The sequence below is a fragment of the Salvelinus namaycush genome, unplaced genomic scaffold (assembly GCF_016432855.1).
Source record: "Salvelinus namaycush isolate Seneca unplaced genomic scaffold, SaNama_1.0 Scaffold73, whole genome shotgun sequence".
Lineage (NCBI taxonomy): Eukaryota > Metazoa > Chordata > Actinopteri > Salmoniformes > Salmonidae > Salvelinus > Salvelinus namaycush.
The window spans coordinates 400,369-425,091 of NW_024061453.1; the positions used below are offsets into that span (position 1 = coordinate 400,369).

The 24,723-nt window shown below is 49.7% G+C and overlaps 1 protein-coding gene across 4 annotated transcripts; it reads right to left on the minus strand.

The window, feature by feature from the left end:
* Positions 1-776: 776 nt before the first annotated feature.
* LOC120042618 lies at positions 777-23,496 on the minus strand. Of its 4 annotated transcripts, none has more exons than XM_038987435.1 (7): positions 23,344-23,496; positions 20,680-20,907; positions 17,901-18,801; positions 7,485-7,664; positions 3,480-3,689; positions 2,353-2,510; positions 777-2,166 (listed from the first exon to the last, which is right to left on the minus strand). In XM_038987435.1, exons 2-7 carry the CDS (start codon positions 20,884-20,886, stop codon positions 2,017-2,019), a joined length of 1,806 nt encoding a protein of 601 aa, XP_038843363.1. In that variant the 5' UTR covers positions 20,887-20,907; positions 23,344-23,496; the 3' UTR covers positions 777-2,016. The 4 variants fall into 4 exon arrangements, with proteins under 4 accessions (XP_038843363.1, XP_038843364.1, XP_038843365.1 ...); XM_038987436.1 differs by lacking the exon at positions 23,344-23,496 and adding an exon at positions 23,177-23,273 and having other exon boundaries at positions 20,680-20,910; XM_038987437.1 differs by having other exon boundaries at positions 778-2,166; positions 17,901-18,789; positions 20,680-20,910.
* Positions 23,497-24,723: the final 1,227 nt, after the last annotated feature.

Below are 24,723 nucleotides of genomic sequence, written 5' to 3' on the forward strand. Positions count from 1 at the left end.
TACCCTGGTCTAAAGTAGTGCACTATATAGGGAATAGGGCTCTGGTCTAAAGTAGTGCACTATATAGGGAATAGGGTGCCATTTGAGACAGTCAAACTGAGGGAAGAGGTTCATCAGAATGTTTATCAAATCTTGTGGATGAATGCATTTTATACCGCAGTGTTGTAGTATTGAGGCCTTGCAGTATCATACCTTACACAGAACAGAAGGGACTTTAATCATGAGGAAAGAGAATTGAGAACTGTTAGGTGCAGTGCATTTTACATCTGCAACAACGAATGTTTCTTCTTGTTGAAGTCTCCCGTTTAATAACGATGATGATTAACTGATGATGTGCGTCACAAATTACATAATATTCCCGTAATAGTGCACTACTTTTGACCAGTACACTATGTAGGGTGCCATTTTGGAACACACATTGTTCTGTTGCCATAGTGATGCAGACGTCCACATGCTTCAGAATGTCTTCTAGAACTCTGTTCCAATGTTTAAAAAATAAAGAGGTTTCAGACTACTGAAGTGTTATAGCCATTCATACCAGGTTATAACCATTCATAATCAATAGTTGGAAAGATCTTACGCATTTGCACATACTACCCAGTGTAGTAGGGTCAGGAGTCGAGAAACACTTCAAGAATATCATTTGTAAACGTCAGTATTGTGAAAAGATCGACATGAATTAAAAATAAGTGTTTTCCTGAGGTTTTTCTACTAAAATAAGATTCTTATTTGAATAGTCTTTTCCAAAGGTTTCTCTTCTAAAGAATATTATAATTTTTTTTAAACATCTAAGCATTAATACATCATCCAATAATCAGAATTCATTTTTCCCATAGTCGACCATTACAGTAATGATGAACAACAAAATCAACCATTTGTGTGTACAACAATGTTTTTTAATGACAGCCAAGTGTGCAGCCTACATAGTGTGTGTGTTATCATTGGTGGTTGGGGTGGACAGACGTGAAATGGAGCATAAAGGACAGATCCCTTGTTTTGAAAAGGCATCGGTGCCCAATCACATCCCCATGACAACCACAGGGCATCATAGGACTAGCCTGGTCCCAGAGTGGGTTGTGCCAACTTGGCGAGATATTACAAACTGACAGATCTGGGGCCAGACTATCATGAGGACAAGATGCACCTACAGGAATGTCCGTCGGGTCCCGTCTCCTCTGACTACAGGAACGTCCGTCGGGTACCGTCTCCTCTGACTACAGGAACGTCCGTCGGGTACCGTCTCCTCTGACTACATGAACGTCCGTCCATCCCGTCTCCTCTGACTACAGGAACGTCCGTCGGGTCCCGTCTCCTCTGACTACATGAACGTCCGTCCATCCCGTCTCCTCTGACTACATGAACGTCCGTCCATCCCGTCTCCTCTGACTACAGGAACGTCCGTCGGGTACCGTCTCCTCTGACTACAGGAACGTCCGTCGGGTACCGTCTCCTCTGACTACATGAACGTCCGTCCATCCCGTCTCCTCTGACTACAGGAACGTCCGTCGGTCCCGTCTCCTCTGACTACAGGAACGTCCGTCCGTCCCGTCTCCTCTGACTACAGGAACGTCCGTCCGTCCCGTCTCCTCTGACTACAGGAACGTCCGTCCGTCCCGTCTCCTCTGACTACAGGAACGTCCGTCCGTCCCGTCTCCTCTGACTACAGGAACGTCCGTCCGTCCCGTCTCCTCTGACTACAGGAACGTCCGTCCGTCCCGTCTCCTCTGACTACAGGAACGTCCGTCCGTCCCGTCTCCTCTGACTACAGGAACGTCCGTCCGTCCCGTCTCCTCTGACTACAGGAACGTCCGTCGGTCCCGTCTCCTCTGACTACAGGACATTGGCTGCCGTTTTCTGTTCATTTCCAGATGATTCTACATGTTGAATCGCCGCCGTTCATTAACACCCAGCAGGTGATCTATCGCGCACAGCCAATGTCCCCGCGCCCCTCAGTCCCCGTCCCATAGGACGCGCCCCTCAGTCCCCGTCCCATAGGACGCGCCCCTCAGTCCGGGGTTATTTGCTGACTATAGGTAGCAGGTCTCCCTTGGTTTTCATGGTTTTGATCTTGGCTCTGATGGTGTCGTCCATGGCCAGCCGGCAGCGGTGGGCGTAGTGAGCCAGCGTCTCCTCCTTCTCGTCCCACGGCGGCAGGGCATGGAACACCTAGGATAAGATACATTAAAAACACCAATAATAGTTTATCGTTGACAGATTCAGGACTCAAATTGATTTCCAAAATGGAGATTCGCTAGGACTATGCTTAATAAAAAGGCAGCACATCATCAACGCCTGCTCATAATAAAGATATTATAAAGTCTCGTAGCCGGACAGTCCAAAGGAATTACAAACCTCCGGAGCAGCCAGGCTCAGCTCGGCGATGGCCGCCGTCCGTGAGATGGTGTTCCGGTCGACGCCCACGCGGTCGAACGCCACCTTCATGGAGACGCTGCGTCTGAACTCCTGCAGGGCCGCCATGTATCTGGCGATGACGCCCACCACGTTCTTCACTGGCGAGAGAGAGATAAGAGGACAGGGTTTGTTAAAACTACCAAGACTAACTCATTTATGTTTTAAATGCTGTCTGCCCAACTCTTTATTTTTCAGGTGAGTGATAATGAGGATGTTGACCGCCTGACAGAGGACAATGCTGTTTAAGGGCCATCTACAGTACTGTACTCCCGACTCTGTTTAAGGGCCATCTACAGTACTGTAGTCCCGACTCTGTTAAAGGGCCATCTACAGTACTGTAGTCCCGACTCTGTTAAAGGGCCATCTACAGTACTGTAGTCCCGACTCTGTTAAAGGGCCATCTACAGTACTGTAGTCCCGACTCTGTTAAAGGGCCATCTACAGTACTGTAGTCCCGACTCTGTTAAAGGGCCATCTACAGTACTGTAGTCCCGACTCTGTTTAAGGGCCATCTACAGTACTGTAGTCCCGACTCTGTTAAAGGGCCATCTACAGTACTGTAGTCCCGACTCTGTTAAAGGGCCATCTACAGTACTGTAGTCCCGACTCTGTTAAAGGGCCATCTACAGTACTGTAGTCCCGACTCTGTTAAAGGGCCATCTACAGTACTGTAGTCCCGACTCTGTTTAAGGGCCATCTACAGTACTGTAGTCCCGACTCTGTTAAAGGGCCATCTACAGTACTGTAGTCCCGACTCTGTTAAAGGGCCATCTACAGTACTGTAGTCCCGACTCTGTTAAAGGGCCATCTACAGTACTGTAGTCCCGACTCTGTTAAAGGGCCATCTACAGTACTGTAGTCCCGACTCTGTTAAAGGGCCATCTACAGTACTGACTCTGTTAAAGGGCCATCTACAGTACTCCCGACTCTGTTTAAGGGCCATCTACAGTACTGTACTCCCGACTCTGTTTAAGGGCCATCTACAGTACTGTACTCCCGACTCTGTTTAAGGGCCATCTACATTACTGTACTCCCGACTCTGTTTAAGGGCCATCTACAGTACTTACTCCTGACTCGTGTGTTCTCTCCATCTCTGCTCCTCTTGGAGCTCTTCATCACCCTGTGTCGGTCAAGGGGGTGGAGCTCCACTTCCTCAAAGCTTTCGAACAGGGCCGAGTTCTCAAATACCACGCCCTCGTCAGAGAACCCCACCCCCATGTGGGTGGAGCTGCCCAGCCCCACCTCCATCTGGCTGGATGAATGACCACACCTTTTCTCTAAAGGGAAAAGAAGAAATGAAAAGGCTACTGTTTATCTCAGCTGTCTCGTCATTCGTTATCTTCCATCGGGTCTCTGTCTGGGAAGTGGATCATTCCTCACATTAGTGCCCTCTCAATCACTGTTCTACTCTGATTGGGTAAATGAGAGGAATGAGAAGAGCGTACCTGGGGGGGCGGAATGAGAGGAGCGTACCTGGGTGGGGGCGGAATGAGAAGAGCGTACCTGGGTGGGGGCGGAATGAGAAGAGCGTACCTGGGTGGGGGCGGAATGAGAAGAGCGTACCTGGGTGGGGGCGGAATGAGAAGAGCGTACCTGGGTGGGGGCGGAATGAGAAGAGCGTACCTGGGTGGGGGCGGAATGAGAAGAGCGTACCTGGGGGGGGAATGAGAGGAGCGTACCTGGGTGGGGGCGGAATGAGAGGAGCGTACCTGGGGGGCGGGGGGGTGAGAGGAGCGTACCTGGGGGGCGGGGGGGTGAGAGGAGCGTACCTGGGGGGCGGGGGAGTGAGAAGAGCGTACCTGGGGGGCGGGGGAGTGAGAAGAGCGTACCTGGGGGGCGGGGGAATGAGAAGAGCGTACCTGGGGGGGGGGGGGAATGAGAGGAGCGTACCTGGGGGGGGGGGGGGGGGGGGAATGAGAGGAGCGTACCTGGGGGGGGGGGGGGGGGGGAATGAGAGGAGCGTACCTGGGGGGGGGGGGGGGGGGAATGAGAGGAGCGTACCTGGGTGGGGGGGGGGGGAATGAGAGGAGCGTACCTGGGTGGGGGGGGGGGGAATGAGAGGAGCGTACCTGGGTGGGGGGGGGGGAATGAGAGGAGCGTACCTGGGTGGGGGGGGGGAATGAGAGGAGCGTACCTGGGGGGGGGGGGGGAATGAGAGGAGCGTACCTGGGGGGGGGGGGGGAATGAGAGGAGCGTACCTGGGGGGGCGGGGGAATGAGAGGAGCGTACCTGGGGGGGCGGGGGGGGAAATGAGAGGAGCGTACCTGGGGGGGCGGGGGGGGAAATGAGAGGAGCGTACCTGGGGGGGCGGGGGGGGAAATGAGAGGAGCGTACCTGGGGGGGCGGGGGGGGGGGAATGAGAGGAGCGTACCTGGGGGGGCGGGGGGGGGGAATGAGAGGAGCGTACCTGGGGGGGCGGGGGGGGGGAATGAGAGGAGCGTACCTGGGGGGGCGGGGGGGGGGGAATGAGAGGAGCGTACCTGGGGGGGCGGGGGGGGGGGAATGAGAGGAGCGTACCTGGGGGGGCGGGGGGGGGGGAATGAGAGGAGCGTACCTGGGGGGGCGGGGGGAATGAGAGGAGCGTACCTGGGGGGGGGGGGGGAATGAGAGGAGCGTACCTGGGGGGGGGGGGGGGAATGAGAGGAGCGTACCTGGGGGGGGGGGGGGGAATGAGAGGAGCGTACCTGGGGGGGGGGGGGGGAATGAGAGGAGCGTACCTGGGTGGGGGCGGAATGAGAAGAGCGTACCTGGGTGGGGGCGGAATGAGAAGAGCGTACCTGGGGGGCGGGGGGGTGAGAGGAGCGTACCTGGGGGGGCGGGGGAGTGAGAGGAGCGTACCTGGGGGGGCGGGGGAATGAGAGGAGCGTACCTGGGGGGGCGGGGGAATGAGAGGAGCGTACCTGGGGGGGCGGCGGGGGAATGAGAGGAGCGTACCTGGGGGGGCGGGGGGGGAATGAGAGGAGCGTACCTGGGGGGGCGGGGGGGGAATGAGAGGAGCGTACCTGGGGGGGCGGGGGAATGAGAGGAGCGTACCTGGGGGGGCGGGAATGAGAGGAGCGTACCTGGGGGGGCGGGGGGGGAATGAGAGGAGCGTACCTGGGGGGGAGAATGAGAGGAGCGTACCTGGGGGGGAGAATGAGAGGAGCGTACCTGGGGGGGAGAATGAGAGGAGCGTACCTGGGGGGGAGAATGAGAGGAGCGTACCTGGGGGGGAGAATGAGAGGAGCGTACCTGGGGGGGGGGGGAATGAGAGGAGCGTACCTGGGGGGGGGGGGGGGCGGAATGAGAGGAGCGTACCTGGAGGGGAGAATGAGAGGAGCGTACCTGGGGGGGAGAATGAGAGGAGCGTACCTGGGGGGGAGAATGAGAGGAGCGTACCTGGGGGGGGGGGGGGGGGGGGAATGAGAGGAGCGTACCTGGGGGGGAGAATGAGAGGAGCGTACCTGGGGGGGAGAATGAGAGGAGCGTACCTGGGGGGGAGAATGAGAGGAGCGTACCTGGAGGGGAGAATGAGAGGAGCGTACCTGGGGGGGAGAATGAGAGGAGCGTACCTGGGGGGGAGAATGAGAGGAGCGTACCTGGGGGGGGGGGGGGGGGAATGAGAGGAGCGTACCTGGGGGGGGGGGGAATGAGAGGAGCGTACCTGGGGGGGGGGGGAATGAGAGGAGCGTACCTGGGGGGGGGGGGGGGAATGAGAGGAGCGTACCTGGGGGGGGGGGGGGGAATGAGAGGAGCGTACCTGGGGGGGCGGGGGAATGAGAGGAGCGTACCTGGGGGGGCGGGGGAATGAGAGGAGCGTACCTGGGGGGGCGGGGGAATGAGAGGAGCGTACCTGGGGGGGCGGGAATGAGAGGAGCGTACCTGGGGGGGCGGGGGGGGAATGAGAGGAGCGTACCTGGGGGGGCGGGGGGGGAATGAGAGGAGCGTACCTGGGGGGGAGAATGAGAGGAGCGTACCTGGGGGGGAGAATGAGAGGAGCGTACCTGGGGGGGGGGGGGGGGGGAATGAGAGGAGCGTACCTGGGGGGGGGGGGGGGGGGGGGGGGGGATGAGAGGAGCGTACCTGGGGGGCGGGGGGAATGAGAGGAGCGTACCTGGGGGGGCGGGGGGGGAATGAGAGGAGCGTACCTGGGGGGGCGGGGGGGGAATGAGAGGAGCGTACCTGGGGGGGCGGGGGGGGAATGAGAGGAGCGTACCTGGGGGGGCGGGGGGGGAATGAGAGGAGCGTACCTGGGGGGGCGGGGGGGGAATGAGAGGAGCGTACCTGGGGGGGAGAATGAGAGGAGCGTACCTGGGGGGGCGGGGGGGGAATGAGAGGAGCGTACCTGGGGGGGAGAATGAGAGGAGCGTACCTGGGGGGGCGGGGTGGGAATGAGAGGAGCGTACCTGGGGGGGAGAATGAGAGGAGCGTACCTGGGGGGGCGGGGTGGGAATGAGAGGAGCGTACCTGGGGGGGGAATGAGAGGAGCGTACCTGGGGGGGGAATGAGAGGAACGTACCTGGGGGGCGGAATGAGAGGAGCGTACCTGGGGGGCGGAATGAGAGGAGCGTACCTGGGGGGCGGAATGAGAGGAGCGTACCTGGGGGGCGGAATGAGAGGAGCGTACCTGGGGGGCGGAATGAGAGGAGCGTACCTGGGGGGGCGGAATGAGAGGAGCGTACCTGGGGGCGGAATGAGAGGAGCGTACCTGGGGGGGGGGAATGAGAGGAGCGTACCTGGGGGGGGGGAATGAGAGGAGCGTACCTGGGGGGGGGGAATGAGAGGAGCGTACCTGGGGGGGGGGAATGAGAGGAGCGTACCTGGGGGGGGGGTGAGAGGAGCGTACCTGGGGGGGGAATGAGAGGAGCGTACCTGGGGGGGGAATGAGAGGAGCGTACCTGGGGGGGGAATGAGAGGAACGTACCTGGGGGGCGGAATGAGAGGAGCGTACCTGGGGGGCGGAATGAGAGGAGCGTACCTGGGGGGCGGAATGAGAGGAGCGTACCTGGGGGGGGGGGGAATGAGAGGAGCGTACCTGGGGGGGGGCGGAATGAGAGGAGCGTACCTGGGGGGGCGGAATGAGAGGAGCGTACCTGGTCGTAGCTGGTCTTGCAGGAAGTCACAGATGAGTTCAGCCTTCTTAGTGAGTTCCTGCTGCAGCAGCTCCTTGTCCTGTTTCAGACCGGAGATGGTCTCTCCCATCTGCTCACTGCGGCTCCGCTCCACACTCAGCAACGCCCGCAGACGGTCGATCTCATAGAGAGGAGGACCCACTGATGGAACAGAGACAGGAAGACTATACCGTTTACAAAATGTACATAATACATTTAACTTGTATAGCATTTTTCATTCGAGAAATAATCAAGCGCATAAAAAGCCAAAACAAACGCATTGTAAAGAGACTAAATAGTGTCACTTATAAAATATAATTGTGGTTTGTTTAACATTTGTTTGGTTACTACATGATTCCGTTGTGTTAGCTAATCCAAGTTTATCATTTTAAAAGACTAATTAATTGATCATTAGAAAACCCTTTTGAAATTATGTTAGCACAGCTGAAAACTGTTGTCCTGATTAAAGAAGCAATAAAACTGGCCTTCTGTAGACTAGTTGAGTATCTAGAGCATCAGCATTTGTGGGTTTAATTAACGGCTCAAAATGGCCAGAAACAAAGAACTTTCTTCTGACACTCGTCAGTCTATTCTTGTTCTGAGAAATTAAGGCTATTCCATGTGAGAAATTGCCAAGAAACTGAAGATCTCATACAACGCTGTGTACTACTCCCTTCACAGAACAGCACAAACTGGCTCTAAACAGAATAGAAGAGTGGGAGGCCCCGGTGCACAACTGAGCAAGAGGACAAGTGCATTAAAGTGTCTAGTTTGAGAAACAGATGCATCACAAGTCCTCAACTGGTAGCTTCATTAAATAGTACCCACAAAACACCAGTCTCAACGTCAACAGTGAAGAGAAGACTCTGGGATGCTGGCCTTCTGCATGTCAGAGCAAAAATCAAGCCATGGGGTTGAAGGAATTGTCCGTAGAGCTCCGAGACAGGATTGTGTTGAGGCACAGATCTGGGGAAATTTCTGAAACATTGAAGGTCCCCAAGAACACAGTGGCCTCCATCATTCTTAAATGGAAGAAGTTTGGAACCACCACAAATCTTCCTAGAGCTGGCCACCCGGCCAAACTGAGCAATCGGTGGAGAAGGGCCTTGGTCAGGGAGGTGACCAAGAACCCGATGGTCACTCTGACAGAGCTCCAGAGTTCATCTGTGGAGATGGGAGAACCTTCCAGAAGGACAACCATCTCTGCAGCACTCCACCAATCAGACCTTTATGGTAGAGTGGCCAGACGGAAGCCACTCTGCAGTAAAAGGCACGACAGCCCGCTTGGACTTTGCCTAAAGGACTCTGAGACCATGAGAAAAAAAGATTCTCTGGACTGATAAAATCAAGATTGTACTCTTTGGCCTGAATGCCAAGCGTCACATCCGGAGGAAATCTGGCACCATCCCTACAGTGAAGCATGGTGGTGGCAGCATTATGCTGTGGGGATGTTTTTCAGCGGCAGGGACTGGGAGACTAGTCAGGATTGAGGGAAAGATGAACGGAGCAAGGTAGAGAGAGATCTTTGATGAAAACCTGCTCCAGGATCTGTCGCAGCCGGCCGCGACCGGGAGACCCAAGGGGTGTCGCACAATTGGCCCAGCGTCTTCCGGGTTAGGGGAGGATTTGGCCAGCAGGGATGTCCTTGTCCCATCGCGTTCTAGCGACTCCTTGTGGCGGGCTGGGCGCAGTGCACGCTGACACGGTCGCCAGGTGTACAGTGTTTCCTCCGACACATTGGTGCGGCTGGCTTCCGGGTTAAGTGGGCATCGTGTCAAGAAGCAGTGCGGCTTAGTTGGGTTGTGTTTCGGAGGACGCACGGCTCTCGACCTTCGCCTCTCGAGTGATGAGACAAAACTGCAACTACCAATTGGACACCATGAAATTGGGGAGAAAAAAGGGGTAAAAATATATATATAAAAATTAAAAAACGAGTGGCTACAGAACAATGTTCTCAGAATGTCCTTGAGCCAGAGCCTGGATTGAACCCGATCGAACACCTCTGGAGAAACCTGAACATAGCTGTGCAGCGACACTCCCCATCCAACCTGACAGAGCTTGAGAGGATCTGCAGAGAAGAATGGGAGAAACTCCTCAAATACAGGCGTGCCAAGCTTGTAGTGTCACATCCAAGAATACTTGATGCTGTAAGAGCTGCCAAGTACACTTATGTAAATGTCATGTTTCTTATTTAACCTTTATTATATTTAAACTAGGCAAGTCAGTTAAGAACAAATTGTTATTTACAATGACGGCCTAGGAACAGTGGGTTAACTGCCTTGTTCAGGGGCAGAATGACAGATTTTTACCTTGTCAGTTCAGGGATTCGATCTAACAACCTTTCGGTTACTAGTCCAACGCTCTAACCACTAGGCTACCTGCCGCCCTAATAAATTTGCAAAAATTTCAAAAAATCTGATTTTGCTTTGTCATTAGGGGGTATTGTGTATAGATTGATGACGGGGAAAATACAATTTAATACATTTTAGAATTAGACTGTAACGTAACAAAATGTGGAAGAAGTCATGGCTTTCTGAATGCACCGTATCTATAAAGAAATGTCTTGACACCATCGAGGAATTACCATTTATTTCAGTGCAACATACATTCAACCCTTTTACCATTAGCCATTGGTGATAAAGAAGGTAATGTAGCTATGGCAGGACCTGTCTAAAGTCATCAGGACATGTAATAATGATTATCCTCTGACATGCTCAGACTGTACTCATTGAGAGAAGGGGAAGGGAGGAGGGAGAGAGAAGGAAAGAGGGAGAGAGAAGGAAAGAGGGAGAGAGAAGGAAAGAGGGAGAGAGAAGGAAAGAGGGAGAGAGAAGGAAAGAGGGAGAGAGAAGGAAAGAGGGAGAGAGAAGGGGAAGGGAAGAGGGAGAGAGAAGGGGAAGGGAAGAGGGAGAGAGAAGGGGAAGGGAAGAGGGAGAGAGAAGAAGAAGGGGAGAGGGAGAGAGAAGAAGAAGGGGAGAGGGAGAGAGAAGAAGAAGGGGAGAGGGAGAGAGAAGAAGAAGGGGAGAGGGAGAGAGAAGAAGAAGGGGAGAGGGAGAGAGAAGAAGAAGGGGAGAGGGAGAGAGAAGAAGAAGGGGAGAGGGAGAGAGAAGAAGAAGGGGAGAGGGAGAGAGAAGAAGAGAGGGAAAGAGAAGGGGAGAGAAGGGAAGAGGGAGAGAAAAGGGGAGGAAGGGGGAGAGGCTTTCTTCAGTTTGGACGATCGATGTCCATCCATCCAGGGCAGTGGAGGACGTACGCTGTGGGACCAATATTAATACCAACTTTACATACATGTTGACCTACTGATTCAATAAATACATGTCTAGAGTAGAACACCAGTCATTTATGCATCCCAAATGGCACCCTATTCCCTATATAGTGCACTACTTTAGACCAAGCCCTGGTTAAAAGTAGTGCACTATATAGGGAATAGGGTTCCATAGGGCTCTGGTCTAAAGTAGTGCACTATATAGGGAATAGGGTAGAGCTTTGGCAGTCACAAATTTCGTCAGCCGGCAAATAACTGTTGGTCTTCACGGTAATTTACCATTAACTAACATAAACACATTTAGCATGTCTTCCACACGTAGCCTACAAGCCACTGACACAGACCTTGGGAACATCTACATTTTGTTGTGGGTTACACTAGTTCATTTAGCAGACAAGATTTGCTTATAATTATGTGGCATTATTTTATATTATGAAGAATATAATTGAACAAAGCTGAATAAAATAGGAGGGATATTTTCTCCAAATGATTAGCCTGCGGCTATGGAACCCTGACCTGTTCACCGGACGTGCTACCTGTCCCAGACCTGCTGTTTTCAACTCTCTAGAGACCGCAGGAGCGGTAGAGATACTCTGAATGATCGGCTATGAAAAGCCAACTGACATTTACTCCTGAGGTGCTGACCTGCTGCACCCTCGACAACTACTGTGATTATTATTATTTGACCATGCTGGTCATTTATGAACATTTGAACATCTTGGCCATGTTCTGTTATAATCTCCACCCGGCACAGCCAGAAGAAGACTGGCCACCCCTCATAGCCTGGTTCCTCTCTAGGTTTCTTCCTAGGTTCTGGCCTTTCTAGGGAGTTTTTCCTAGCCACCGTGCTTCTACACCTGCATTGCTTGCTGTTTGGGGGTTTTAGGCTGGGTTTCTGTACAGCACTTTGAGATATCAGATGATGTACGAAGGGCTATATAAATAAATTTGATTTGAGGGAGTGCCCTCATGCGGCTATTCTGTGTTGAGTGGTTGTACAGTCACTCATTCACAATTTGACAAACACTTGATAATGCCTAGAATTTCCCGGCGGCATCCCCTTTGGCCGTAAATCACCCCAAACACATCCATGCCGTTTAGCGGCCAGTGGCTGTTGTTCTCCCTGAGTGCTACACGCTCCATCACGTGATCGGGTCTCACAGGCTACAAGTGAAGACAGACACATCAGGAACGCAACTGCGAGCGTCCTGATCCAATTCAGAGGTGCATATTGAAGATATTGGAAGAAACTGTCCACATTTACTTTTCGGTCAGCCAACAAGATGAGTAGGCCTAACGAACAGCAAAAGCACTAGCTTATGTCAATCTACTATCCCCCAAAAGTACAATATATATGACATTTTTTATTTATTTAGAATGGACCATTATCATGCACCTGTATCGAAACAGTGGCATGGGGGAAAAAATGTTTACAAATGTTTTTATCTTTATTTAACTAGGCAAGTCAGTTAAGAACAAATTATTATTTTTAATGATGGCCTAGGAACAGTGGGTTAACTGCCTTGTTCAGGGGCAGAACGACAGATTTTTACCTTGTCAGCTCAGGGATTCGATCTTGCAACCTTTCGGTTATTAGTCCAACACTCTAACCACTAGGCTACCTCACACCTCTACACGCTCTAACCGCTAGGCTACCTGCCGCCTGCCAAGCTCTAACCGCTAGGCTACCTGCCGCCTGCCAAGCTCTAACCGCTAGGCTACCTGCCGCCTGCCAAGCTCTAACCGCTAGGCTACCTGCCGCCTGCCAAGCTCTAACCGCTAGGCTACCTGCCGCCTCCACGCTCTAACCGCTAGGCTACCTGCCGCCTCCACGCTCTAACCACTAGGCTACCTGCCGCCTCCACGCTCTAACCACTAGGCTACCTGCCGCCTCCACGCTCTAACCACTAGGCTACCTGCCGCCTCCACGCTCTAACCACTAGGCTACCTGCCGCCTCCACGCTCTAACCACTAGGCTACCTGCCGCCTCCACGCTCTAACCACTAGGCTACCTGCCGCCTCCACGCTCTAACCACTAGGCTACCTGCCGCCTCCACGCTCTAACCACTAGGCTACCTGCCGCCTCCACGCTCTAACCACTAGGCTACCTGCCGCCTCCACGCTCTAACCACTAGGCTACCTGCCGCCTCCACGCTCTAACCACTAGGCTACCTGCCGCCTCCACGCTCTAACCACTAGGCTACCTGCCGCCTCCACGCTCTAACCACTAGGCTACCTGCCGCCTCCACGCTCTAACCACTAGGCTACCTGCCGCCTCCACGCTCTAACCACTAGGCTACCTGCCGCCTCCACGCTCTAACCACTAGGCTACCTGCCGCCTCCACGCTCTAACCACTAGGCTACCTGCCGCCTCCACGCTCTAACCACTAGGCTACCTGCCGCCTCCACGCTCTAACCACTAGGCTACCTGCCGCCTCCACGCTCTAACCACTAGGCTACCTGCCGCCTCCACGCTCTAACCACTAGGCTACCTGCCACCCCTACACGCTCTAACCACTAGGCTACCTGCCACCCCTACACTCTAACCACTGGGCTACCTGCCGCCCCCACGCTCTAACCACTGGGCTACCTGCCGCCCCCACGCTCTAACCACTAGGCTACCTGCCGCCTCCACGCTCTATAGAATAACTATCTTCAAAGTAATGACTCGGGACGTCGGGTTTGATATGAAAGCTTCTTTTAGTAATAATTCTTGATCACGTTACATTTAACAACTTTAGATTCTACAGAGCAATGCCAGTAAGATGCTAGCGCAAAGGAGCCAAATAATCACCTGTTAATTGCACTTAACTAGCGCGTTCACTCTACTTCCTGTCGCAAGGCATTCTGGAACTTGCAGTCAAAAGCGTAATTCAATACTAACCAATACAATTACATATGTAAATAACTGTAAAGAAATATCTTTAGATACAGCTCAATGAATTAACTTAAACATTAACTCTGTAACACATTAAAGTTACAACACGCTCTAACCACTAGGCTACCTGCCGCCTCTACGCTCTAACCACTAGGCTACCTGCCGCCTCCACGCTCTAACCACTAGGCTACCTGCCGCCTCCACGCTCTAACCACTAGGCTACCTGCCCTTAAATAGCGAATGGAGGACGCTTTCACATGGTTCATTTTCATGTCAGCCAGGTAGGCTATACTCCTGCTGTAAATATAAGCAATGTGCTTCATATTAGGAAAGTTGAGAAATAAATATAGTAGGCCTAGCATATAGAAAGCTGATCCTCCTCTTTTTAATAGAGGACATCACTCTGTTTTATCACGCAATTGCATAGCCTATAGAAATGTTGCACAACATGAGCTCATGAAGTGTTTGATTAGATTTTCCATTACATTTGCATTGAAATCAAAGTGATTAGAGGGACAATAGAGTGCTGAGTACCAGGCAGTTAGCAAGTTGAGTATGCTACTAATGACCAGCAGCAGCATCAGAGCTTGTAGAAGCCTAATTACCGTGACTAAACAGTCATGTGGAATTTGACTGCCTTCATGACTCGCCAGTGTGGCGGTAATACGGTCACCGCAACCGCCCTAGTGAAGAGGGGGGCAAGCGCCCTAGAGAAGAGGGAGGCAAGCGCCCTAGAGAAGAGGGAGGCAAGCGCCCTAGAGAAGAGGGAGGCAAGCGCCCTAGAGAAGAGGGAGGCAAGCGCCCTAGTGAAGAGGAGGGCAAGCGCCCTAGTGAAGAGGAGGGCAAGCGCCCTAGTGAAGAGGAGGGCAAGCGCCCTAGTGAAGAGGAGGGCAAGCGCCCTAGTGAAGAGGAGGGCAACTGCCCTAGTGAAGAGGAGGGCAACTGCCCTAGAATAGGGCGCCATTTAGGATATACACTATCTCATAGACACTTATGATTGCGTCTGTCTCGCAGTCCAGAATCTTCTTGCCGTCGGGTACCTTCCTCCTCCGTCCGAAGGCCACCGCCCCTATGAGGTCTTCCTCTGAAGAAGTGTTCAAACAGGAGGTGGAAAAGCCTCATGCAGTTCCCCCTGGGCTCCTGAAACATGGCAGCTAGCTTCAGGGAGGACCCCTGAGCTCGGGTAGGGCTCTTGCTGGCCATGTGACGGCCACGCCAACGCTTCAGCTCGGGTTGACTGGGCTGGGGGTGCCGAGGCTGGCCGGGGGTGCCGAGGCTGGCCGGGGGTGCCGAGGCTGGCCGGGGGTGCCGAGGCTGGCCGGGGGTGCGGATGGCCATGCTGCTGGATCTGAAAGTGAGGTTGATGCTGAAATGGGGATTCTGGGACAGAGCCTGGTGCTGTGGCTGGGAGTAACAAATCTCTATCCCCCCTCTCCTTTCTCCTCTCACGGAAGGAAATAACTTGATGTATGACTGTCTGAAGACTCTGAAGCAAAACTGTAGAGAACAATGGAGATATTTACACACCAAAACCCAGAGTTATCTATACAGGCTGTACCCCAAGGAGAAACGTCCAATAATAGTGGCAATTGAAAACTTAGTTCAAATCAAAAATGGTCTCATCTATACTACCAAAACTTCTCAACTGTCCTCTTCACTGTTGGTTCGCTGGTTGGATTGAAGAAGTGGGCCCACATTTTTGATTTTTTTTTTTTTTTTTAGCAACGAAAAATTTGACAGACTTTTATAAAACATTCCCAGACATGAACAAAAGGGTTACAGGATAGACAACACACACCTATAAAACATTTTAAAAGTAATATTTTACACAGTATTCAGTGTACACGGTTGAGTGGACATCACTGGACAGTGCCAAGTCTTAGGTTAAGCACATTTAGTTAGAACTGTACACTCAAATAACAACTAACCATTCTCTCAACAAGGTACAAACTGCTCTCCGCCTTCTTGTCACAGTCTGGTGAACCTGTAAACGACATCAAGCGCCTGTTCATTCACTCGCGTCACATGAAGGAAACATATGCCTTCCATTTGGGACACAACCTACTCATTTTAAATAAAGCACAGGCATTCTAATTAAATCAGATTTTATGTTACAATTTTTTATCTGCTAGAATTGGATGGATCACTTTAGAAAAAGGTTTACAACAATAAGTTGGACAGGAGGTGTTTTATAACTCCCCTTTATTCAGTGACTGTTCCGGTTCAGTTTGAAGAAACGTAATATCCGCCGTGCTCTAACTGAAACGTAATGTCCGCCGTGCGCTAACTGAAACGTAATACCCGCCGTGCGCTAACTGAAACGTAATGTCCGCCGTGCGCTAACTGAAACGTAATGTCCGCCGTGCGCTAACTGAAACGTAATATCCAGCCGTGCGCTAACTGAAACGTAATATCCAGCCGTGCGCTAACTGAAACGTAATATCCAGCCGTGCGCTAACTGAAACGTAATATCCAGCCGTGCGCTAACTGAAACGTAATGTCCGCCGTGCGCTAACTGAAACGTAATATCCAGCCGTGCGCTAACTGAAACGTAATATCCAGCCGTGCGCTAACTGAAACGTAATATCCGCCTTGCGCTAACTGAAACGTAATATCCGCCTTGCGCTAACTGAAACGTAATATCCGCCGTGCGCTAACTGAAACGTAATATCCGCCGTGCGCTAACTGAAATTTCAAAACATGCATAGCCGATTTGGATAATATGTTCATTGAAAGTTTTCATATAAAGAAACATGTTTGTGTGGTGATGTGTGGCTCAGTCAGTAGAGCACGGCAGATTGTTGGTTCAAGTCCCACTGAAGCCACACATACAAAAATGTATGCAGGCCCTCCCGAGGAGCAACAGGCCCTCCCGAGGAGCAACAGGCCCTCCCGAGGAGCAACAGGCCCTCCCGAGGAGCAACAGGCCCTCCCGAGGAGCAACAGGCCCTCCCGAGGAGCAACAGGCCCACTGTGGGGGAACAGAGCAGCCATCCATTTTAGAACACAATACAGACAAGCCTCTGAAATAAAACACAAGAGATAGCCAGCCAGCAAGCCAGCCCCCCCCCCCAAAAAAAACACTTATGTCCCCTGTTATTGTAATGGTGAGAGGTTAGCATGTCTACTGTGTATGATATTTGTTTGTCTGTAACTTTCTCACTCATCATCATCATTATTCCCGATTCATTCAGGACTATCCGTAATCATGGTAGCATCCACATTAACGTAGAAGTGTTTAGAAACATTTAGAATAAAAGTGACTCCAAAATAACAATACATACATTTACCATTCATTTCTATTGGGCACAAAATAGTCTGAAATGCAACCAAAACAAAACAGCAAATGCATCCAACTAGTTCGTAGAGTCTCTAGCTTGATGTAGTCATTGTGTGCTAGGAATATGGGACCAAATACTACACTTTTTACTACTTTAATACGCATATAAGTGAATTTGTCCCAATACTTTTGGTCCCCTATAAAAATGGGGGGACAATGTACATAAAGTTATGTCATTTCTAAACGGTTCACCCAATGTGGATGAAAATACCCTCAAATGAAAGCTGACAGTCCGCACTTCAATGTCGTGGTCATTGTATCATTTCTTTGAGTTCACTGCATACTGTAGGCCTACAGACGAACCCACAAGAGCACCTTTTCTACACAAGTGAAAACTAGATTCTAGATAGGCTACTTGTACAGGATCATCTTGAATTTACACTTCATTAAAGACATGCTCCAGAACTTTACCAAATACTAAGTATTCTTTTTTACTTTTAGGATGTGTGTATTGTTGTGAATCGTTTTTTTAGATGCTAACGCACGGTTGGATGCTAACGAACGGTTGGATGCTAATGAACGGTTGGATGCTAATGAACACAAGCATTGAAATCTCTAGTTTAAAAAAGGTGCCATTTTCCCTACACTTTCAAACCCAATGTGTGCACACACAGCAGAGCAATGACATGGTACACATACTGTATCTGCTCATTTGTGTAAGCAAAACAAAAGTACCAGAGAATCTATTTAAATTGGTAGCTAGGTCCATGAACCTCACAGGTATACCCCTCAGGAATGTGAACTTGATGTATGTACAATTTAACATTTCAGTGGGCATTTGGTGAGAATTTGTTGTTTGTTCGACTGCAGAACCAGTGGTGATATACTTGAAAGAGCAGAGGGAGGGAAGCGGACAGAGAGAGCGCGACAAAGAGAGAGAAAGAAAAGAGAGAGAAGAGTCAGATGTATCTGTACCTGTAACCTCTCCTTTGGTCTCTGCTCCCAGGAGGTCAGAGTTCATCCCACTGGGGGAGGAAGGAGTCAGGTCCCCAAAGGGCCCCTCGGATCCTCCAGGCTTCAGCAGGTCCTCCGACAGCTCACTACCTGCCCCAGGGAGGGTTCTCAGGCACTGGGTTGACACCGAGGACGAGTCCTGATGTCTGGGGGAACCAACGCTCATCATGGAGGGCTTGGAGACAGAGCCTCGTAGCGGTTTGTCTAGCAGGCGTATGTTAGGAGAGGAGTGCCCCAGCGGAGATGACACACCACCACCACCACCCAAACAGTCTGCAGCCTTCGGGAAGGGCTTGTGTGGTGAGGTGTGGGACAGGGACAACTGGGACAGAGAGTTATTAGGCTTTGGGGACTGGGAGACTGAGTCAGAGGCCATGCCAGAGTCAGTACACCCCCCTGCTGCTAGCTGGGCTTTAGGCACTGTGTAACATTCCTCAGCAGTCTCCTGCTTGATTTTCTTCACTGATTTGTCCCCGTGTCCCCTGTCCTCAGACCCTGGTCCCTGGGGGCCGGGTATGTCCCCTAGAGGACCCCTTTTCCTGGGTCTGTGATGAGGCTCGTAGTCCGCGTCTCCATCCTCGTCCGTCGTGGCTGAGGACTCACAGACAATATCAAACAGGTTGCGGTTATCTTCCTCGATGTTGTCATCAGCCTCAGTGTTGTCGTCGCTGCAATTGGAGAAGTCGCAGGAGTCCCGGGTCTGGCTGCTGTCACCCCCCTTGGCCTCGCTGGAGCGGCCCAGAATCCTCTCTCCTCCCGGGCTGCTCTGGCAGGCAGAGGCCCCTCCCTGGAGACTGAGGCTGTCTGAGTTGATGCTGCGGCTGTCCTGGTAGCAGCCGCCGCCCCTCTCCTTCAAAATAACCTTTATTCACCATTTACATGTACCAGGCAGTGACTTGATGAATCGCATCCGTTAAGTACTCGGACCACTTCCCTTTTTCCACATTTTGTTACATTACGGCCTTTTTCTAAAAAGGATCAAATAAATGTTTTTTCCTCATTAATCGACACACAATACCCCATAATGCAAAGCGAACCGTTTTATTTTTGTTTGTTTTTCAAAAGTATTAAACAGAAATATCTTATTTACATAAGTATTCAGACCCTTTGCTGTGAGACTCTAAATTGAGCTCAGGTGCATCCTGTTTCCATTGATCATCCTTGAGATGTTTCTACAACTTGATTGGAGTCCACCGGTGGTAAATTCAATTGAAAGAAGTTTGGAACCACCAAGGCTCTTCCTAGAGCTGGCCGCCCGGCCAAACTAAGTCATTGGGGGAGAAGGGCCCGATAGTCAGTCTGACAGAGCTCCAGAGTTCCTCTGTGGAGATGGGAGAATCATCCAGAAGGACAACCATCTCTGCAGCACTCCACCAGTCAGGCCTTTATGGTAGAGTTGCCAGACGGAAAGGCACCTAAAAGACTCAGACCACGAGAAACAAGATTCTCTGTTCTGATGAAAGCAAGATTGAACGCTTTGGCCTGAATGCCAAGGGTCACATCTGGAGAAAACCTGGCAAAACCTGGAAGCATAGTGGCAGCATCATGCTGTAGGGATGTTTTTCAGCGGCAGGGACTGGGAGACTAGTCAGGATCGAGGGAAAGATGAACAAAGCAAAGTAGAGAGAAATCCTTGATGAAAACCTGCTCAGGGGCTCAGACTGGGCCGAAGGTTCACCTTCCAACAGGACAACGACTTTAAGCACACAGCCAAGTCTCTGAATGTCCTTGAGTGGCCCAGCCAGAGCCCAGACTTGAACCTGACCGAACATCTCTGGAGAGACCTGACAACACTCCCCATCCAACCTGACATAGCTTGAGAGGATCTGCAGAGAAGAATGGGAGAAACTCCCAGAATACAGGTGTGCCAAGCTTGTAGCGCCATACCCAAGAAGACTCGAGGCTGTAATCGCTGTCAAAGGTGCTTCAAGAAAGTACTAGAGTAAAGGGTCTGAATACTTTATTTTATAAATGTACAAACATTTCTAAAAAAAAAACAGTTTTAGCTTTGTCAATATGGAGAATTGTGTGTAGATTGATGAGGGAAAAAAACAAAGGCTGTAACGTAACAAAATGTGGAAAAAGTAAAGTGTTCTGAATACTTTCCGAATGCACACAATATACAGTAAAGATAGTCAAAACAGGATCAGAAACTGCATAATATACTACATAAATACTATATAAATAATATACTATATAAATAATATACTATATAAATAATATATTATATAAAAGTGAGGACATAGACACTGAGTGTACAAAACATTAGGAACACCTGCTCTCTCCATGACAGACTGACCAGGTGAATCCAGGTGGAAGATACGATCCCTTATTGATGTCTCTTGTTAAATCCACTTCAATCAGTGTAGATGAAGGGGAGGAGACGGGTTAAAGAAGGATGTTTAAGCCTTGAGACAACTGAGACATGGATTGTGTATGTGTGCCATTCAGAGGGTAAAAGGGCAAGACAAAATATTTAATTTCCTTTGAACGGGGTATGGTAGTAGGAGGCAGGCACAGCGGTTTGAGTGTGTCAAGAACTGCAACGGTACTGGGTTTTTCACACTCAAGTTTCCTGTGTGTATCAAGACTGGTCCACCACCCAAATGACATCCAGCCAACTTGACACAACTGTGGGAAGTATTGGCATCAACAAGGGCCAGCATCCCTGTGGAATGTTTTGGACACTCAGTATATATATATATATATATATATAAATTGCAGTGACAGAAATGCCTACCTTCTGGCCCGTCTTGCAGGTGGCTGGGAGGGGCCAGTGGTAGGCGTGGCCCGCGCTGCACCCCCACATGGCGGTCAGGTTCCCATGGGAACCCTCGGTGAGCAGGTGTTTGAGGTTCGGAATGAGAGCACAGATGGTGCCGTGACTGTGGGCCCAGCAGACCAACTTAGACAGGTTCTCTGAAGAGGTGTGCAAGCAGTCTTCCATAATGAGTTGGACCGGTTTCCTCTGCTGAAAAAAAGAACAGTACCAGTCAAATGTTTGGACACACCTACCCATTCAAGAGTTTTTCTTAATTTGTTACTGTTTTCTACATTGTAGAATAATAGTGAAGACATCAAAACTATGAAATAATACACATGGAATCATGTAGTAACCAAAAAAAAGTGTTAAACAAATCAAAATATGAGATTCCTCAAAGTAGCCATCCTTTGACAAGAGTGTGCAAAGCTGTCAAGGCATTCTCTCAACCAGCTTCATGAGGTAGTCCCCTGGAATGCATTTCAATTAACAAGTGTGCCTTGTTAAAAGTTAATTTGTGGAATTTCTTTCCTTCTTAATGTGTTTGAGCCAATCAGTTGTGTTGTGGTAGGGGTGATATACAGAAGATAGCCCTATTTGGTAAAAGACCAAGTCCATATTATGGCAAGAACAGCTCAAATAAGCAGAGAGAAACAATAGTCCATCATTACTTTAAGACATGAAGGTCAGTCAATGCGGAACATTTTGCAGTCGCAAAAATCATCACGTGCTATGATGAAACTGGCTCTCATGAGGACCGCCACAGGAAAGACCCAGAGTTACCTCTGCTGCAGAGGATAAGTTCATTAGAATTAACTGCACTTCAGATTGCAGTCTCCTCTGAACAGTTGACGTTGAGATGTGTCTGTTACTTGAACGATGTGAAGCATTTATTTGGGCTGTGTGAATCAGGCCTTCATCATACAATTGCTACAAAGAGAGGTAGTTAACAAACCAGGCCAAAGACCCTCAGAGACACCAATACTCCTTAGCCGGCCCACAAGAATGCAATGGTCTACCGTATCAAAAGGCCAAGACAATAAAAATAGCAACACAACATTGCTTATAATCAAGGGAAATGGTGACATGATAGAGGACATTTAAGGTTGCAGTGACACATCCATAACCTGAGCGGAAACCAGATTGCACACCAGAGAGAATACTATAGACATCAAGAAAGCCAGTCAGTTGATTATTGACAAGTTTTTCCAACACGTTTGATAAACAGGGCAAAATAGAAATAGGCAAGAAGCCGGATTATACAGCATGACCATTACACAGGTGCACCTTGTGCTGGGGGCAACAAATGCCCACTTTAAAAATGTGCTGTTTTGTCCCGACACAATACCACAGATGTCTCAAGTTGAGGGAGCGAGCGAGCAATTGGCATGCTGACTGCAGGAATGTCCACCAGAGTTGTTGCCAGATAATTTAATGTTCATTTCTCTACCATATGCTGCCTCCAATGCCGTTTTAGAGAATTTGGCAGTATGTCCAACCGACCTCACAAACGCAGACCACTTGTAACCACGCCAGCCCAGGACCTACAGATCCGGCTTCTTCTTCACCTGTGGGATCGTCTGAGACCAGCCACCCGGACAGCTGATGAAACTGAGGAGTCTTTTGGTCTGTAATAAAACCCTTTGAGGAAAAACTCATTCCGATTGGCTGGGCCAGGCTCCCCAGTAGGTGGGCCTATGCCCTACCAGGTCCCCCCACAGCTGTGCCCCTGCCCAGTCATGTGAAATCCATAGATTAGGGCCTAATGAATTTATTTAAATTGACTAAACTCTTAAATTGTTGCGTTTCTCATTTTTGTTCTGTGTAGATTTGCCTTTGTTGACAGGAAACTTTTTATTTTAAGCCGGTTATATTGTAATATTGTTATTTTCTGTCTCCTTTTCGCAACCAAGAGAGAGTCCAGCACAATGTAACAACTATATTGGTTGCATCGAAGCTAGGTTGGGTAGCCTATAGTACTCGGGAGTAAACAAGCACATTTACGTAGGTCTAGTCTACATCCATGTAGAGCAGTCTATACATTAAAACGAGGCTCCAACACAATCTTTCAAACAGTAAAGCTATTTCAAACCCCAAACACAATTTCCTGGTGATTGGAGGTATTTGTGTCGAGGTGAATTATAAAACCAGTCAGTGGCTCCATGGTGTCAGCTAGCAGCCTGAAGAAAACAGTCAAGACAACAACACAGCAGGCTGAGAATGGCCTATTCTTTTACAATGGTCTTACTAGTTGATTATGATAAGGAAATTAAATGCTTTGAATTGCGTTATCTACTGTAGACAACTAGTCATTGGTGGTTTACGATATTGACTGCCGTTCTCAACTATTCTGCAGTTAGCTAGCAATGACTCTAGCCTGCTAACGTTTGAAGAAAAGCCCGTGAGATATCAAATCTCGCCACTCTAGACTAGTAGGCGTTTTTTTTTTTTTATCAGTACTTCGCTACTATAATACCTGGCTGAATGTTGTACAAAAATGGTCAACTAGCTAGGTATAGCATTAGCAATCAGCCTGCTAGCCTGGCTAGCTAACGTTAGCGGTCGATTGGGGTAGCTGGCGCTACGCGTTGGTTCGTCAGTCATAGAACAAAAAGACACCTGTGTGTTATCAGAAACACTTACCTTTACACCGAACACACACACTTCCTATGTCTTCTAACATAAAGGAAATAAATGTTTTGGCTAATATTACTACCAAGCATGTAAAATACAGCAGACAAGAAAACACAACTCCGACTGGCTAGCTAGATTGCGTCTGGCGCACTAAAACATAGGTAACTGGACCTGTGTGAAAACAGCCACAATAGTGGAATTTGAGTTTCGCCTTCAAAATAAAGGTCCCCCATTGGAAGTGACACAAACGGTGGAATCAAGCCACATTTGGACTAGAAAAGGCAACAACAAAAAAAGTTGTGTAATGTTGTTACATTATTTAAATAACATAAATGATTGTCAATAAAGTTGTGTAATGTTGTTACATTATTAAAATAAAATAAATGATTGTCAATAAACAGAAAACACTGGTGAAATCACACTGTGTATATGTATTAGACTTTAGTATTGCATTGGGGGCATACTAATATGCATTTTACAGATTAAACTAGAGATTGTGCATCCATGAAATGGGGTATCAGTCTACCTACTCAGTGGCACCAACAGAACAACTACGTAGAATTTACACAAATATGATTGTGTAAGCTCTTATTGTGGGACTCTAAAAACCAGTGTGAAATGAGCCACATTAAGACTATTACATCAACGGGCACCATCAAACCAACTACTTGAATGCCCTGGCCTACTCCTTGAAGTTTGCAGTTCTGTAAAAAAAAAAAACACTACTTTATCTTTTAGTATGTGTACTTTACTGTATTTATGTGTATTACATGTCAGACCAAGCGATTGACTCGAGGCATTTTGATTTAAATGTGTAAAGGTGCATCACCATTAGGGTAATGTAGGTCATTAACAGCTATGCCAGTCCATCATTGAATGAGCTGTACTCCGCCATAGGGCAAACAAGAAAACGCTCACCCAGAGGCGGCGCTCCTAGTACCCGGGGACTTTAATAATGCAGGGCAACTTAAATCAGCTTTACCTGATTTCTATCAGCCTGTTAAATGTGCAACCAGAGGGGAAAAAAACTCTAGACCGCCTTTACTCCACACACAGAGACACATACAAAGCTCTCCCTCATCCTCCATTTGGCTAATCTGACCATAATTCTATCCTCCTGATTCCTGCTTACAAGCAAAAATTAAAGCAGGAAGCACCAGTGACTCGGTCTATAAAAAAGTGGTCAGATGAAGCAGATGCTAAGCTACAGGACTGTTTTGCTAGCACAGACTGGAATAAGTTCCGGGATTCCTCCAATGGCATTGAGGAGTACACCACATCTGTCATTGGCTTCATCAATAAGTGCATCGATGACGTCGTCCCCACAGTGACCGTACGTACATACCCCAACCAGAAACCATGGATTACAGGCAGCATCCGCACTGAGCT